A 17,369-nucleotide genomic window follows, 5' to 3' on the forward strand; every position below is an offset into this window, starting at 1 on the left:
CTTGTGGACTGCTTTCCCTTTCCAAAAATGTCTACGAGTTTAATTAAATTTCTGGAATAAACCAGTTGGCAGGAGACACCACCTTATCACCAGGCTGACTGCTTGCTTTCCAAGTAAGTTATTAGCTTTATTGCAGAACTGTAGTGGGATGTCAAATGGGATTAATGTCTGAAGTAATTTGCTTTTTGGTCTTTATAATTTTAAGAGGAAATGCTTAAGGTTTTTTTTTCTCTACTCCTTTCCTGGGTTTTTTTTTTTTTGCATTGCAATAAATGAATGGACTACTGCACTTAGCTGTTTATAATATATAGTCAGCAAGAAAGAAATGGATACAACATGGATTTAAATGAATTTGTGTCACAGTCTTGATTTTACAAGATAAAAATGTATTGCATGGGTTCATTTGAAGAAGAAAAAAATCCCCTGCATTCCAAAGCAAAAACAAAAAATAGGCTTTGTGCAGTTTTGAAAATCTCCATTTGCACTAACAGATGCTGAATAATGTCCTATTTTAATTATGGGGTTGGGTCAGGATCTGTAATATATTAACCATGCTCCTACTCACTGATCTTTGCTTAAGTATATTTTTAAAAGAAAAATAAAATTTTGTGGCAAGTATGATGGATCATCTCTGTGACTTGACTTTGTTATCTTTTTTGCTAGGTGAAGATGGGTATTTTGGCTATACTAATTCTCCCACTGCTTGTGGTTGGAATCAGTGGGATTGTATACATTTATCGGATGGTTACTCAGCTGATGTCAAAGTCTGCTGTGCGGAGCAAAGTTGTAATAATCACTGATGCTCTCTCTGGCGTGGGCAAGGGTAAGCAGTGCAGCAAATGACCCATATTCTATAGTGTAATTACACAAAAACACACACAGGTCGCAAAAATAGGAATTTCTATGACTGCAGTTTGCATCCTGGAATCTAGCTATCTGATGCATGACACATCCAGAATTCTAAGAACGTCAGCATACATTTAAAAGAAATAGGGAGATGTAAGCCTTTGTGATTATAAAGGAAAACTTGGAAATGCAAAGAGCATTAAATACTCAAAAACCAATACCATGGACCAGGAGTTAAGGCTTCAGCCCTGTAAATCAATAGGGAAGCCATACAAATATGTGTGTTTGAGTAGAATGGGCCTTCTCAAGTAAGCATATTAGCAGGGGGGTTTCTCCAAATTACTCTGTTTATTCCTGTTCACCTATAAATTTCTTCCTACAGAATACAATTTATGTCCTGTTGCTCAGTCTGAAATACTGCTTTCTCATGGTCTTTATGCATTCTCTACCTACCATAACACCTTGGAACAAATTACATTGTCTGCAGAATTCCAAATGTTGCAACTGAAATCAATTAGAGAAGCTAAACATAATCTATGTGGCATGAAGACAGGGGAGGGGGAGGAGAAAAAGGGACTGAATTGTACATTGATGATGTACATGTACAACAATCAATGTGATTTTGCAAGAAATCGGATCTTGCTTTGTTGTTTTTGTTTGGAGCCAACTTTCAGAATTCCATGTCATTAAAATATTCATACTTTGTACAAAATGTAAGCAGCAGTAAAAGCTTAATTTTTACTTTTTTTTTTAGGGATTTGCATCCACCCAATATCTTTTACAATGCAACTACTGAAACATGGGTTAGGAAGAACAGCATTTAGACAGATCCACAATTAGTTGGAAAAGCTGCCTCCACAAACTGTATGTCTTAGGAGAAAAAAATCTATTTATAGTTGGCTGTCTGTGCTGTAGTGGTGAGAACCATTTGCACATACAGGACATACGAAGTGGCAGTGATTTGATATAACTAGCTTATTTCTGTAATCCCTAAATTATGCACCAGTGGTGAGCTTTAAGGTCTGGGACCAAGCAGTTGAGATACAAAGGGTTATCTTGAAGCAGAATTATTTGCAGACCTTGGAGCAAAGACTTTGAACTTGCAGCCATGGTTTGGTGAATGGATGAAGCTCATAGCTACAGAAATGTCAGGGGAATGGAAAATGATCCCTCTCAGAGGTATGCAGGGGGTATGCTGCTCTGCCGCCTGTCAGGAGGGAGGACACAGGAGATGTCAACTGAGAAATCATTGGGGTCATGTGCACTGTTGGCAGACATAGTAGGAGAAATGCATCAAGTGATAGAGCAAGACAACATCATACAGTTACACATTTCATCCCCAACTAGTGAACGTTGCAGAACTCTTGTGTTTACTGGAGCTGGACCAGGACAGAGAGTGGAAGATGTAAGAGATCTCTTATTAAAAAGGTAGAGATTATTCCAAACTGTAGACAGCTATGGTCTTCTGTTCTATAACATTGCTTAACTTTATTGCCAGGTTTCCCGTATATAGTACATCATACAAGAAGACTGTGGTATGTTTTTATGAAAGGGAGAATGCTATTCATTTATTTTAAATAATTTATTTATTTTATTTATTTATCAAATTTCTCTGCCGCCCATCTTACAGTGCTTATTTTCCCATGGAGAGAGACTCATATTGTGGTTGAGTTCATGCAACTCACTAAACTAAAATGTGGTGGCTTAGTTTTTATCTTCAGCAAAGGATTGTTACCTTGTCGTGGTGCTGGAGCTTGAGCACCTCAATGACACCATGAGCTAAACCGTGAAGGGCCACCCAAGATGGAAAGGTCATGGCAAAGAGGTCAGACTAAATGCAATCCTTGAGGAAGGTAATGGCAACCCACCCCAGTATTCTTGCCGTGAAAACTAAATGGATCGGTACAAGATATGTCGGTATACCATTGGAAGATGAGACCCCCAGGTCGGAAGATGGTCAAAATGCTACTAGGGAGGAACAGAGGAGGAGTTCAACTAGCCCCAGACGTGATGACACAGCTAGCTCAAAGCCAAAAGGACGGCTAGCGGCCGACGGTGCTGGTGGTGGTGAACGGCAAATCCGATGTTCTAAGGATCAACACACCATTGGAACCTGGAATGTAAGATCTATGAGCCAGGGCAAATTGGATGTGGTTATTGGTGAGATGTCAAGATTAAAGATAGACATTTTGGGCGTCAGTGAACTGAAATGGACTGGAGTGGGCCACTTCACATCAGATGACCACCAGATCTACTACTGTGGACAAGAGGACCACAGAAGAAATGGAGTAGCCTTCATAATTAATAGTAAAGTGGCTAAAGCAGTGCTTGGATACAATCCAAAAAAAAGATAGAATGATCTCAATTCGAATTCAGGGCAAGCCATCTAACATCACATTGATCCAAATATACGCCCCAACCACAGATGCTGAAGAAGCTGAAGTAGAGCGGTTCTATGAGGATCTGCAGCACCTACTGGACAATATGCCTAAAAGTGACATTGTTTTCATCACGGGAGACTGGAATGCTAAGGTGGGCAGTAAGATGAGACCTGGAATTACAGGTAAGCATGGCCTCGGAGAACAAAACGAAGCAGGACATAGGCTGATAGAATTTTGCCAAGACAACTTACTCTGCATAATAAACACTCTCTTCCAACAACCTAAGAGACGGCTTTATACGTGGACTTCACCGGATGGACAACACCGAAATCAGGTTGACTACATCCTTTGCAGACAAAGGTGGCAGACATCTGTACAGTCGGTAAAAACAAGACCTGGAGCTGACTGTAGTTCAAATCATGAACTTTATTGCACAATTTAGGATCAGACTAAAGAGATTAGGGAAGACCCACAGATCAGCTAAATATGAGCTCACTAATATTCCTAAGGAATATGCAGTGGAGGTGAATAATAGATTTAAGGGACTGGACTTAGTAGATAGGGTCCCGGAAGAACTCTGGACAGAAGTTCGCAACATTGTTCAGGAGGCAGCAACAAAATACATCCCAAAGAAGGAGAAAACCAAGAAGGCAAAATGGCTGTCTGCTGAGACACTAGAAGTAGCCCAAGAAAGAAGGAAAGCAAAAGGCAACAGTGATAGGGGGAGATATGCCCAATTAAATGCAAAATTCTAGAGGTTAGCCAGAAGAGATAAGGAATTATTTTTAAACAAGGAATGCATGGAAGTGGAAGAAGACAATAGAATAGGAAGGACAAGAGACCTCTTCCAGAAAATTAGAAACATTGGAGGTAAATTCCAGGCAAAAATGGGCATGATCAAAAACAAAGATGGCAAGGACCTAACAGAAGAAGAGATCAAGAAAAGGTGGCAAAAATATATGGAAGACCTGTATAGGAAGGATAACAATATTGGGGATAGCTTTGACAGTGTGGTCAGTGAGCTAGAGCCAGACATCCTGAAGAGTGAGGTTGAATGGGCCTTAAGAAGCATTGATAATAACAAGGCAGCAGGAGACGACGGTATCCCAGTGAACTGTTTAAAATCTTGCAAGGTGATGCATGCCATATGCCAGGAAATTTGGAAAACACAAGAATGGCCATCAGATTGGAAAAAAATCAACTTATATTCCCCAAAAAAGGGAAACACTAAAGAACGTTCAAACTATCGAACAGTGGCACTTATTTCACATGCCAGTAAGGTAATGCTCAAGATCCTGCAAGGTAGACTTCAGCAATTCATGGAGCGAGAATTGCCAGATGTACAAGCTGGGTTTAGAAAAGGCAGAGGAACTAGGGACCAAATTGCCAATATCCGCTGCATAATGGAAAAAGCCAGGGAGTTTCAGAAAAACATCTATTTCTGTTTTATTGACTATTCTAAAGCCTTTGACTGTGTGGACCATAACAAATTGTGGCAAGTTCTTAGTGGTATGGGGATACCAAGTCATCTTGTATGCCTCCTGAAGAATCTGTATATCGACCAAGTAGCAACAGTAAGAACAGACCATGGAACAATGGACTGGTTTAAGATTGGGAAAGGAGTACGGCAGGGCTGTATACTCTCACCCTACCTATTCAACTTGTATGCAGAACACATCATGCGACATGCTGGCCTTGAGGAATCCAAGGCTGGAGTTAAAATCGCTGGAAGAAACATTAACAATCTCAGATATGCAGATGATACCACTTTGATGGCTGAAAGCGAAGAGGAACTGAGGAGCCTTATGATGAAGGTGAAAGAAGAAAGTGCAAAAGCTGGCTTGCAGCTAAACCTCAAAAAAACCAAGATTATGGCAACCAGCGTGATTGAGAACTGGCAAATAGAGGGAGAAAACGTAGAGGCAGTGAAAGACTTTGTATTTCTAGGTGCGAAGATTACTGCAGATGCTGACTGCAGTCAGGAGATCAGAAGACGTTTAATCCTTGGGAGGAGAGCAATGACCAATCTCAATAAAATAGTTAAGAGCAGAGACATCACACTGACAACAAAGGTCCGCATAGTTATAGCAATGGTGTTCCCCGTAGTAACATATGGCTGTGAGAGCTGGACCATAAGGAAGGCTGAGAGAAGGAAGATCGATGCTTTGGAACTGTGGTGTTGGAGGAAAATTCTGAGAGTGCCTTGGACTGCAAGAAGACCAAACCAGTCCATCCTCCAGGAAATGAAGCCAGACTGCTCACTTGAGGGAATGATATTCAAGGCAAAACTGAAATAGTTTGGCCACATAATGAGAAGACAGGACACCCTGGAGAAGATGCTGATGCTAGGGAGAGCGGAAGGCAAAAGGAAAAGGGGCCGACCAAGGGCAAGGTGGATGGATGATATTCTAGAGGTGACGGACTCGTCCCTGGGGGAGCTGGGGGTGTTGATGACCGACAGGAAGCTCTGGCGTGGGCTGGTCCATGAAGTCACAAAGAGTCGGAAGCGACTGAACAAATAAACAACAAAGTTTTTATCCCTGTGTTGTGTAAACCCGAGAAATCAAATTAATTCAGTAAAGTTTGATTCAGTTAATGATTTTACTGTAGGTTTGGGGCAGAAAACCATTTGCTCCTTCCAAGCTGCCATTTTGTCTCTTCCCTGGCAACACTGTATTTTCTGGTTTTCTATTCCATCTGGCATTCCTTGCTACAGCTACTGACCATGCTCTGTGTATCCTAGACTATTTCTTGTGAGGATTTCCAGGGTGGAATTCTTACTTTCTATCACAAGGCAACAACCACTGCAACCATCAGCAGCCGATTGTTTCTTGGGCACACTTGCCACTAACATACATTCTTCAAGCACATCAAAGTGTTGGCCTCCCAGAGTTTCCAGTCTTGCCTTTCAGGGTGGTAAGGGGAGACCTTTAGAAAGCAGTATCACCACCACACACTACAGCTGTCCCAAAGTGGAGACTGTCTATGGAATATATTTCTAGCAATTAATTTCCAAGTTGCTAACAGAGGAAGATAAATCTCTTTCACCACATCCTGTGTGGAAGATGCCAAGTAATCAGAGACAGAGCAAAAACCCAGCTCTGGTATCCCTCTACATTTCTATATTGAATGGGGAGTATTAAATAAGCCACTTTTTACCTCACTCAACATAGACATGCAGCAGGTTCCTGTCCTTGCTCCAGCAACATGGCTGGGTTTATGGTGAGCTGAGAGAAATGGATACTTACAGTAGCTCGTACAGCTACATGTCCCTAGCTAAGGCTTGATGATTTCTGAAGATTTCACTTAATGTTTCTTGCGTACCTCTCTCACTGCAGAGGATCTGCTCACTGGAAACATCATGACTTCCTTGCGTTTTCAGAACCACAGCCCAACTGCAGTGGTCCTGGATTCTAGTTGTGGCACCCAGTGCTATGCACAAGACTTCACAGAATCTGTTTGTAAGCAAACGGAGATACAACTACGTTTGTTCAGGCAATGTATGGACTATAGCTTGAAGCTACAGCACTTTTTTTTAACTGTCCACAAGATCTGTATTTGAAGCATAAGCAATTGGTGGTGGTGGTGGTGGGGTTCCATCTGTGTGCTAATGTTGAGGGTGGGAACGGTATTTTTTCTGTTGTTAGGGTTGAATGAACAAGAATGAAGATACAGTATTACTATCCCAATTAACCCAGATTATCCCTTGGTTTATCTTCCAGAATGTTCACGAGTATTTCATACAGGAGGAGCAAGGCTGATTTTGTGTGGGAAACACCTGGACAAATTAGAAGCTCTCTATGACGCTTTAAACAGCGTGGCTGATCCTTCTGCAGTAAGTCCCTTGTATTGCATATCCTTAAAGAACTGTGTAAAGGCAATAAAAGAGACACTTGCTATAGAATGTGAACCTTCTACATAGTCAATTATTCATTCTTAACCTGTGGGTAATTAGTTTGATAAAGGATGGCAATAGACCACAGACTATAAGATGTAGCTTCAGAAAAATATATATTATCACTCAACATTTCAAACAGAATGCAGTGCATACAGTATAAACATTGCAATACTTTTATTGTTGGATCAAGACCAACTTATTTCCCAAGGCATTTTAAAATTAGTTTTATTGCCTCCCTTTGCAATGTTATGATTTTGTTGTCTCTCAGTGTTGTCTTATATGATGAATGATAACACTTCTTATTTTTTCTTATTGTAGATTACTGGAAAATATTAGAATTAAGGCCAGTCTAGTCTGTTTGTTTTTAATTGATGAATGAATTATGCTGCCATAGTAAAGGGCTACTGCACATGATGCACATATTTTTTCCATGCAAATAATCACAACCAGTCATTTCTAAATATAAGGTCAATTATATAAAGTGACAAATGGGTGATCCTGGATTTAATCAGCGGACTACTACCAAATCTTTAACAGTGACACTTTTTTCAAAGGAACTGCTACTAATTATACTTTTAATGTATTGATTCTACTTTATGTTCCTCTTTGGATCTGATTACCTTGTACATAGTTATAGTCATCTGATAAACCCCATTTCATCTACTGTGAGCCATGGTGACTGAGAATTCTGGGAGCACTAGCTCCAAAAATCTGCAAGTCACCAAATTGGGGAAGGTGCTTTATTGTCCCACACAGGAATTATCTCTTTTTTTGTTAAGTATTGTGCTTCAAAAAGTAATAAGATGTCTCTGTCTTACAAGCAACACAGTACAGTAACAAAAATACCCTGCTTCTTTTGTAGACATTTACACCGAAGCTTATCCTTTTAGATCTCGCTGATGTAAACTGTATCCAGGATGTAGCTAAAGAAATCCTGGATTGTTATGGATGCGTGGATATACTCATTAACAATGCTAGCACAAAAGCCAAAGGGACAGTTCAGAGCATGTCACTGGAACTTGACAAAAAGATCATGGACGCCAACTACTTTGGACCTATAACACTCACCAAAGGTATGCAGAAGACTGCCTCTGTTATTTTGTTATTTCTCTTTTAGGGATGCTATATTTTTGCCCTTGGAAGGGAAGAATTATTAGTACGTTTTATGCCTATCCATACAACAAACCTATCTCAGTTTTATGTTAGTTTAACTGTCATAGCTTTCCTCAGATAATCCTACAAGATGTAGGGCTCCACACAAATCTAATGGCCTAAAGCTCCCTGGAGAGAAGAAAACATATCTGTAGGGCAATATGCTTTAATTCCTAATAGCTGTTTCAACTTTTACTAGATTTGATTCGGTGGCGCGTAAGCACTTTAAACACCCCTAGTTACTGTAATCTATCATTTCACATAGAAAAGTGGAAGAAAGAGAGAGAAATGGAGGCGGGTTAAATAAAGAAAAATGATGTAGTGACTTTAGTAACTTGTGCTTGATTGCAGACTTGCGTACTTTGTGGAATTATTCCAAAGACTTGCTGAGTTTGATGAGAGATTTGTTAATGAAGGGAATTTGGCAGAATATTGCTTGCTTGTATAGCATTTTCCCCTAATAGTATATTTATTTAAAGACTCGCTTGCCAGGCTCAGCCTTACAGCAGGTGTTTACTGCAGTTGGTTAGACGTACTGAGTCAGCCCTGACACCTGGGGACTGTATGGAAAAATGCCCGCCATCTTAACCTATCACTGGTGATAACTACAGCTCCTTTGGTCTTTGACCATAAAATCAACCCAATCCATTCAATAATTCTTTCGATTGTTGATAGATTGATAATCCAAGCTCTTCCATAGACCCTCCAACTCTAATATTAGCAGTTTCTGGGGATGTATTAGTTAGTTGGGGTGGGAAGGGGGGTAGTCAATCTTGGGGGTGGCTAGTGCCTTAAAGTGGTCCTCATATATGTATGAATCGAATTAGAATTTTATCTGCCATCTTGATCCCATTTTATATTTTATATTTATATTATTTTATTTATCATATTTAGTTTTTATTGTATTTTATTCTCTGAGCTTTATTGTAAACTGCCCAGAGTCCCTCCTTTGGGGGAGATGGGCGGTGGCAAAATTTGATAAATAAATAAAATAAAGAACATGCACAGGGGTTTATGTGGGCCAAAACTACAGTCATTATCATTATGCAGGCAACATTGCCCCTGCCCTAGGCATCCACAGAGTTTTGCAGGGAAGTCACCCATGTGTATATTCTGAGTCTCCTATGTGTTGCAGAAGCCAATAGCACATGGTTCTGGATCCATCAGAGGTGTCTGCATCTAGCTCTACAAATGAAGCTTCCCTTCTCTCAAAAAGTCTCTTCTGTACACATGGTCACCTATAGAACAGGCTGCATCATTTGTGGGACTTTGGGGGCAGAATTCCATAGGCTCTAGCTTACACATTTTTGTTAAGTGTAAGAAGAATGTCTGAATACACCAGTTCTAAAGCTAGGCTTGATTCGATGTACTCTTTGTTGTAATTCTTCATCCTGTAACTAGTTCTAGCACATTACACCTTGCCCAATACTACTCCATTTGCCACATGCCTCAAATATTTATGTGCTATGAACTAATCCCTCCAGCAAGAGTCTGACTCTTGGGAACCTTATTTGGAGTCCACGGGGAGGTTGATCCCATCTACTGGGTTTGCTCATTAATTTTTCACTAACGACTCTCCATGGATGACTTCATTACAGCTTCATGTCCTCCTTCTGAAGGTTTGAAATGAATACTAAATGTAGACACCAGAATTAATTACTACTCATCTGTGTTTTTGTGAAAAAGTATCTCAGATGTGTGGTACAATCAAGAAAATGGAGATTTGGTTTATCAGGGAGAAATAAAAGAATCTATGTATTCATTCATTCATTTATTTAATTTGTCCCCACCCATCTCCTCCCATCAGGGACTCTGGGAGGTTACATACATAAACTCATTCACAGCTGTTGGAAATCATACAGTATCACCCACCTTTTCAATTCTGCTAGTTCTTGGATTACATCCTGCCAGTTTCAGATTATATCATGCATGCATGTCCTGCCAGATTAAAAATGTGCTTCCAGATCATAAGGATCTGTCTCAAATTAAGATCATAGCGCATTCCCATGATTTATTTCAAAAAGGGTTTATTGTTCATTTCATAATATATTCACAAAAGTTTGAGTGTCTGATCTTCCATTTGCAATCCTCCTGTGTTTTCTCTACTGTATCTTAATCTTTCTTCCCACTGTAGAAAATCTATTAAAAAGGTAAACACAAGAGAAGTGCACTGAAGCTTATCTGCAAGCAGCGTGTAGTACGACGAAAGCATTCTCAGTAATAAGCCAACACTAAAAATAATAGTTTGCAGACAGAGTGCATGCTTTGCCTGAAGTCCCAGGCTGAATCCAGTTTCTCCAATTTTATTTATTTATTTAGTATGTAGGCAATGGGAAGTAATTCTTTTTGAGACCTTGGAAAGATTTGTCCAGTAAGAGGAAATATCTCAGATATTTTCCCATTTTTAATACAGATTTTAAAACAGCATCCTTGCTGAAGGGTCATCATCCACAGATTCCCATTTTTATTTAACCAAATGATATCAAAGCAGACGTACCTTTAGCCGTCCCATAAGCAACGATACAAAACAAAATGTACAGTATAGCCACTGTTTGGATTATTTTGTAAAGCAGGCTTATTCTTGACTTTCAGGTTCCTAGATGACATATGAATCATCCTAATAAAGATTGACATAAATGATTGTCAAGAAAAAAAAATAATCTACTTGAGTGGGAAGCAATTGCTGCTACATTAAAAAAAAAATAGAATTCAGACTAATCTGCTACCAAAAAAAAAAAGGACTGAAACAAAGACAGGAATTGTCATTTTTTTATGTTGTCATTGTTTAGTTGCTGAACATTTTAAAAATGCATACAGATGAAGTCCATCATTGTTATCTGGATGGCCAATGGTTGAGTGAGTGTGAGGTATGCCAGCCATGCAAGATAACCTAGTATTATTATGCCCATCTTGCAGGCAGGGAGAAGTGGTGTACAACTTTCTGCAGAGTTATCCAGGACTGTCATTCAGGTGTCTGGCATGCTTTTTTGTTTTATGGGAAATGTCATGGGACATCTGAAATTAATTGTGGCATAAAGCAAAGACTCCTAGTTGAGCTCTAGTAACTACATGGACATATCCATGTAGTTTTCAAAGCATCGATATGGAAATAATTTGCCATTGTTCTGTTTTTATTATTTATTTCCCAATCTAGCCTATAGCCATGGAATTTCCTGGTAGCTTCCCATCCAAGTATGACCCAGGTTCAAGCCCATGTAGGTTTCTGACAACTGATATACTAGACTGCAGCAATGTAATTTACTAAGGACTGGAGATGTCGCTGGGGTAAATAATGTCTGTGTTTAACAAGGCTGCACATTTTCTTCTCCTACTACCTGGATGGGGTTCTCCCTCCTCTTCCTCCCCAAATGACATTCAAGGTAATTAGCAATTACCTAACTGCCTTTTAACTGATCAGAAACATCTCTGATTAATCTGTATCACCAATGCATTTTATTTCATCCCAGCACAATCATCAGTTGTTATTTTAGGATTTGAACAGTTTTCTCAGCTTTCAGTTTCTGAGGATTCTAGCAACAGGTAGAAAAAAATATTGTCTGGATCCTGTATTTACCCACTGAAAAAACACATCTAGCAGGGGTCTCCACAGGGTGTAGTAAAACAAGTTAAGCTGGCAACTGCAACACTGTGATCAAAGCTCCACTTGTTTTTTACATGAAATATACATAAAAACAATTGTACTGTTGTGCCCACATCTTGACTTTTTTTAACCATACCCTGTGGACCCCTAATTAGCTAGTACAGTATACCAATTTCTACATATTTTGTAGACCTGTTGCCCAAGCTTCTAATTGCTAGTACTACTAGATAGTGCAAAAGCAGTTCTTAGAAACTGATTAGGTTTTTATAATTATTATTAAATGGGCAACCAGACACACACAAATATCTGCTGTTTCAGAAACAAGCATGCAATTCCAGTATAAACTTCATTAGTGTAATATAAAAGGCACATGATGCAGAAGTTATATTAGGTTTGCTTAAAAAAGAAGTGACCAATCAACCAAGTGAGTGCCAGACAGTACCCAAACATCCATTTCTCCCCATCCCTTTTGCAAAACATCACTTGTGCTACATGGAGAATATTTTCTAGTTTTCCAAGATGAGGGGAAGAGCTGTATTGCTAGAACCTCTGCTCGCGAGTCGACCAGCAGGGAGGGGGAGCATGGTTGGAGTGGGAATCACCTTGTTTGGGCTAGCTGCTCCTTGCACCAAGGTCATCCAGGAAGAACCGTTACAGCCAGATGCTGGCACAAGAAGGAGGGGCACATACCTAAGAGGGCAGTGGGGGGGGGGAATTTGAAGTTACTGTGATTTTAAAATGTAGAAATGCACAGGAAATTCCATTCACAACTTTTTCTCTGTACTGAACGCTTCGCTTCATTAGATAGATTTATAAGCAAAAGCTTATGAGTCATAATTGAGTGAATGCTCGAGTGTTCCAGTTATCACAAGGTGGGCTTTTCCCTCGGGATGCACAGAAATTCCCCACATTCAGGAAACACATGTTTAAATTAAGGAAACCTTAAGAGGCAGTGACAGGAGGCAACAGATGATCATACCCTATCACTAGCTCCTTAATGCCTCCTTAACCAGAACATGTCTTTTCCTAAGCCTAGGCAATGGTAACCACCCCTCAACTTTCCCTTCTTTGTATAATTGTGTATTGCACTAATGCTTACTGTTGCATAATTTGTATGTAGTATACTATAAACTGATATCTTACTGTGATCCTTTCATTTGCTATTGGTTTAATGGATCAGGGATTTGTATTTTTGTTGCTGTTAATCTAAAATGATTTTCTCTCATATTTTGCTCTCCAGCTTTTCTTCCCAACATGATCTCCAGGAGGACTGGTCAAATTGTGCTAGTCAATAATATTCAAGGGAAATTGGGTGTTCCCTTTCGTGCAGCTTGTAAGTTTATGAATCTAACTTTTTATTTCTAGGCAATTAGAAGAATATGAAACTTGGAGCCCTCCAGATGTTCTGAACTGGCTCTTATTAATTGGGCTGGTATAGCAAATGGCAAGGAACTATGGTATTAGAGTCCAAAGCACCTGGAGAACCCCAAATACTTTTGAGCTTCCCTGAATCCAGCTGTTATTAAAAGAAAGGCAAAGAAGTTTAGTTTTACCAAGTAAGAGCAGCCCTCAATTCTGCCACATGCTATCCTCAGAGTTTTTCCGTATTTATCAGAAATATAGATGGACCTGATCACCTGAATCCATTCATTCCTCCATGTATTACAGACAAAATGCCACTGGACAGGCATTTCAGTCATTTGAGTGCCTACTTTGGATGAAGGCAACATGCAATCTGCCTGATTTTGACTGAGTGTAGTTATAAGCTATAGTTGAGGGTACGTGTGCAGACTCAGTCAATTGTGGCTTATTCAATGAACCATGATTATACACATCATAGTACAGTATGATATATAAACCTTGTCATTACCTTCTATTAGTTCCTGTCCAAATTGCAACTTCACCTTTTAAGAAGTTCATATGAAACTGGTATCTGCTGATACCTTTGATTGTGTAGGTTATCAGATTATTCTGTTTTTTTGCTGAAATGACTTGGGATCTTGGATGGATTAAAGAATGATTAAGGGACTTGTGAACAGTCTCATTAAGGTGCTATCCACAAGTCCAGCAGTAAAATATATCGGCTTGAATTTTGCTTCAATTCTGCAATGCAATTCTGCTGGCAAATGTATTGTTCTTACTTAATGCAGGTCAAGGTAAGGAAAGACATTGGTGAATTCCCCTGGCTTCATTTTCCCTCCCACCAAATGTCACCCACTGATGGAAAAAAGAATCATTCGCTTTAATGTGGGATGGGCCAGAGTTTAGTTATTTTAAGCAGATGCGTGGAGCAGCAGGTTTAGCCACCTGTCAAACTATCCAGCTGACATCTGGTAGGCACTGAGAAGGGCACAGTGTAAAGCAGGAGGGAGTCTGCATGAAGCTCCTGCTAAGTGCAGTTTCTCCTCCAAACCTCTGAACCATCAGTTGGGCTATTTCTGAACATGGGTCTAACATTCCTCTAAAATCATTTTCAAAAATTGCCCAGCTGACAGGTCATGGGAGTAGAGGAGAGATACAGTGGGATGCAGGAAGGAGTAATTGGTAATAAGCATGCTGTATGCTTGGCTAGTATTATAGTGCTGCAAGAGAATGTCACTGCTCTCTGCAAGCGGCTAAGATGACTAGTATTGACTTTGTGTCTAGCAGCCCCACAGAAGCAGCCAACGGGATGTTGTGATTGGCCCATGTATAACAACAGTCATTACTATGACATCTGAAGGTGAAAGGTCTCCTGTGCAAGCACCAAGTCATGTCTGATCCTTTGGGGGGATGCCACTTATGACATCTAGCATTGCCTAAATCGAATGGAGCAGGCAAAATGACATCACACGCCCTCAAGTATTATAAATAACAGTGGTGAACTGTACAACCACTGGAATTGCTGCTTCATAATACTGGTTCTGGAGACACTGCACGGTCAGATGATGGTCGTAGCACTTGTGTGCAGGCCCTCAGAAATAAAAGTAGTAAAAATAGTAAAAAAAAAAAAAGTGAGCATGTGAACTAGCAATTCCCAGCTGGCAGAAGCCTGTTGTCTTTCATGCTTTACACTGACCTTCTACGTGGCAGAGGGCTAGCACTCTTTTAGAGAGCATGATTTCTGTATTTTAAAACACAGGTTGAGTATTCTTTCAGCAAAGTGCTAAACCTGTGGTTTTAAGGAGCCAGCATAAGACCTGTCAAGTGCCACAGCAAGCATTGGTTAGGACTTATGGAGGCAGACGTTTTGGTGGAAGCCAGGTATCTGGCCTCTTCTGCAATATAAGCCAAAATGGACATGGAGGGCAGTTTCCAGCAACTGGAGAAGGGGGACCCTGCTTGAAGCAGCATAAAGAATCCCGTGAGAACCAGGTAGATCCCAACTGCTTACTGCATCAGCAATCACATCACCAGTGAACTGTGCCAGATTGTATCCAGCAGAAAAATTGTCTCAGGAGATGAGGGAAAACACTACTTTGAAACAAGTACAGTTAAGGACAACTTTAAGCTGCCTCATATATGGGCTGGGGATAAGATGAAGATATGGCAGAGTAAGAAAGCAATTTCCAAGGCGTGTTCATGGCATATTAAAGTAAGGAAGCACCTAGAATAAGGATATTGTGTAAGAAACATGACTTATATTTTATTTCTTTTCATAGTATAGGGCTAGGTGACATTGAATCCAAACATTAGAAGAGCTAACATAGATGGATGGATGGATATATTATAATGTTATATTATGTTTCTTACATGAATCTCTCCCTCACTCTCTGTTTTGCACCTAGATGCTGCTTCGAAGCATGCTGCTCTGGGTTTCTTTGATTGCCTGAGAGCAGAACTACAGGAATTTGGTGTTTGTGTCAGTACTGTGACTCCAAGTTTTATACGTTCTGATCATATTCAACTTCAGCCTAAGAACTGGGAAGCCTCCACATGGAAGTGTACGTTGTTCACACTGGGATGGGGAGCAGAACACAAGCAGAACTAAAAGATTAAAATACCCAAGGCTGAAAACAAAGATGATTTAGGCAAATAACTTGTGGACAAAATTCAAGAGCACCAGTCTTTTGAGACAAAGACTTGGGATACGTTTCCTCTAAAGCAGTGTTTCAACTCCCAGAATTCCCTAGCCAACCATGCTTATCACCAAACTTTGATGTTTCAAAACCATGACTGACAATCTGTATTTGGAATGTAAGACAATACATTCAAATCCCTTTACTAGAAACACTTTTTTTCTCCAGAAGTAGGGAATGCTAGTGTTAACTATTGCCATTCATACATACTTCTTCTATCTTATTAATGGATATGGGCAAACCAGTTATAAAGTACTTAGAAAAGGCATTACTACTTGCTCCTAGCACAGTGAGCAATACACAGTCCATGAACAGCTATCATAAGTATCAAAAAGTTATCAAAAAGTGAGTGTTTCTGACATCCTTCTGATGAATAATGCAAATCCCTCCTAAGAAGGCCACTAGCCCTTTAAAGAGAAAATGAAATCCTGCCTTTAAATGTAGAGTTAAAAATAAGGGACAGTATATCCCTTGTTTTGCAATATTGGAGCAGTTTTTAGCATTCTTTTTTGAAGTTCTGGGTCTCCTTTTTATTGGGTAGTCTGTTAAAAGCAACAAACATTAACCTAGCTATTTATTTTCCCCAAAGCAACATTTCATCATTTTAAAATTGCTTTTAGCATTATTGTTTATCCTTTTTCTTTAAGATAGCATCTTCCCCTCACTCTTCCAAAATTGTTTTTCTTTTCACTTCCCCCACAACCCAGTCCCAGCTAAATGGACTAAACTACATGTTGAGCTTCACATTGTCTTTGAAATGAGACAAGACCATGACACACAGCAGCAAGATATCTTTTTTAATACTTTGCTGTTTGTCCAATTCCCAGACTTCTTCAGAAAGCCGGCTTATGGTGTCCGCCCAATGGAGGTAGCAGAAGAAATTCTAAGGACAGTGAGCAGAAAGAAGCAGGAGGTGTTCATGGCAAATCCCATCGCAAAGGCAGCTGTTTATATCCGCACTTTTCTCCCAGAGTTATTTTTTGCTGTCGTTGCTGCTGGAGTGAAAGAAAAACAGAAAATCAAAGTTGAAAACTGATTGCATCAAGCTCATCTCCCTTGGTAGAAGGGTTGTGCCAATTCTCTCTTGCACAGCTTGTGATAGGCATCTTGGAAGAATATTGTACAAATCCAAATGAAACAAAAAATATGTTTTGTCTGAGGATCTGGAGGCAGTGGAATAGGGTACGGTCTTTTCGTCCATCATTAAAGTTGCACTGCTGGGCTATGGGAGAGATCGAAAGACATTTTCCAGGGTGCCAAGTGAGCCGTCAGAAATGGGCCCACTGGCTTCCTGGAAACTGCCATTTCAAGAGGGTTAATAGAAAGCATGAATTGTCTGCGTGTTGGGTGATGTGCTCAGAGCAGTTGTGGAGGTCAGGAGAATTGTAAATTGATACTGAAAAAATGGGGAATCTCAGGAATCAGGGAGAATA

General features: G+C 39.9%; 1 protein-coding gene across 1 annotated transcript; it reads left to right on the plus strand.

Annotated features, from left to right (window-relative positions):
• Positions 1-669: 669 nt before the first annotated feature.
• Positions 670-17,369, plus strand: DHRS7C (dehydrogenase/reductase 7C). Its single transcript, XM_063296506.1, has 6 exons — positions 670-823; positions 6,950-7,062; positions 7,988-8,198; positions 13,119-13,211; positions 15,646-15,801; positions 16,764-17,369. The coding sequence occupies exons 1-6, from the start codon at positions 670-672 to the stop codon at positions 16,970-16,972; spliced, it is 936 nt and encodes a 311-aa protein (XP_063152576.1). The 3' UTR covers positions 16,973-17,369.

This window comes from Candoia aspera, chromosome 2, assembly GCF_035149785.1.
Source record: "Candoia aspera isolate rCanAsp1 chromosome 2, rCanAsp1.hap2, whole genome shotgun sequence".
In the NCBI taxonomy this organism is placed as follows: domain Eukaryota; kingdom Metazoa; phylum Chordata; class Lepidosauria; order Squamata; family Boidae; genus Candoia; species Candoia aspera.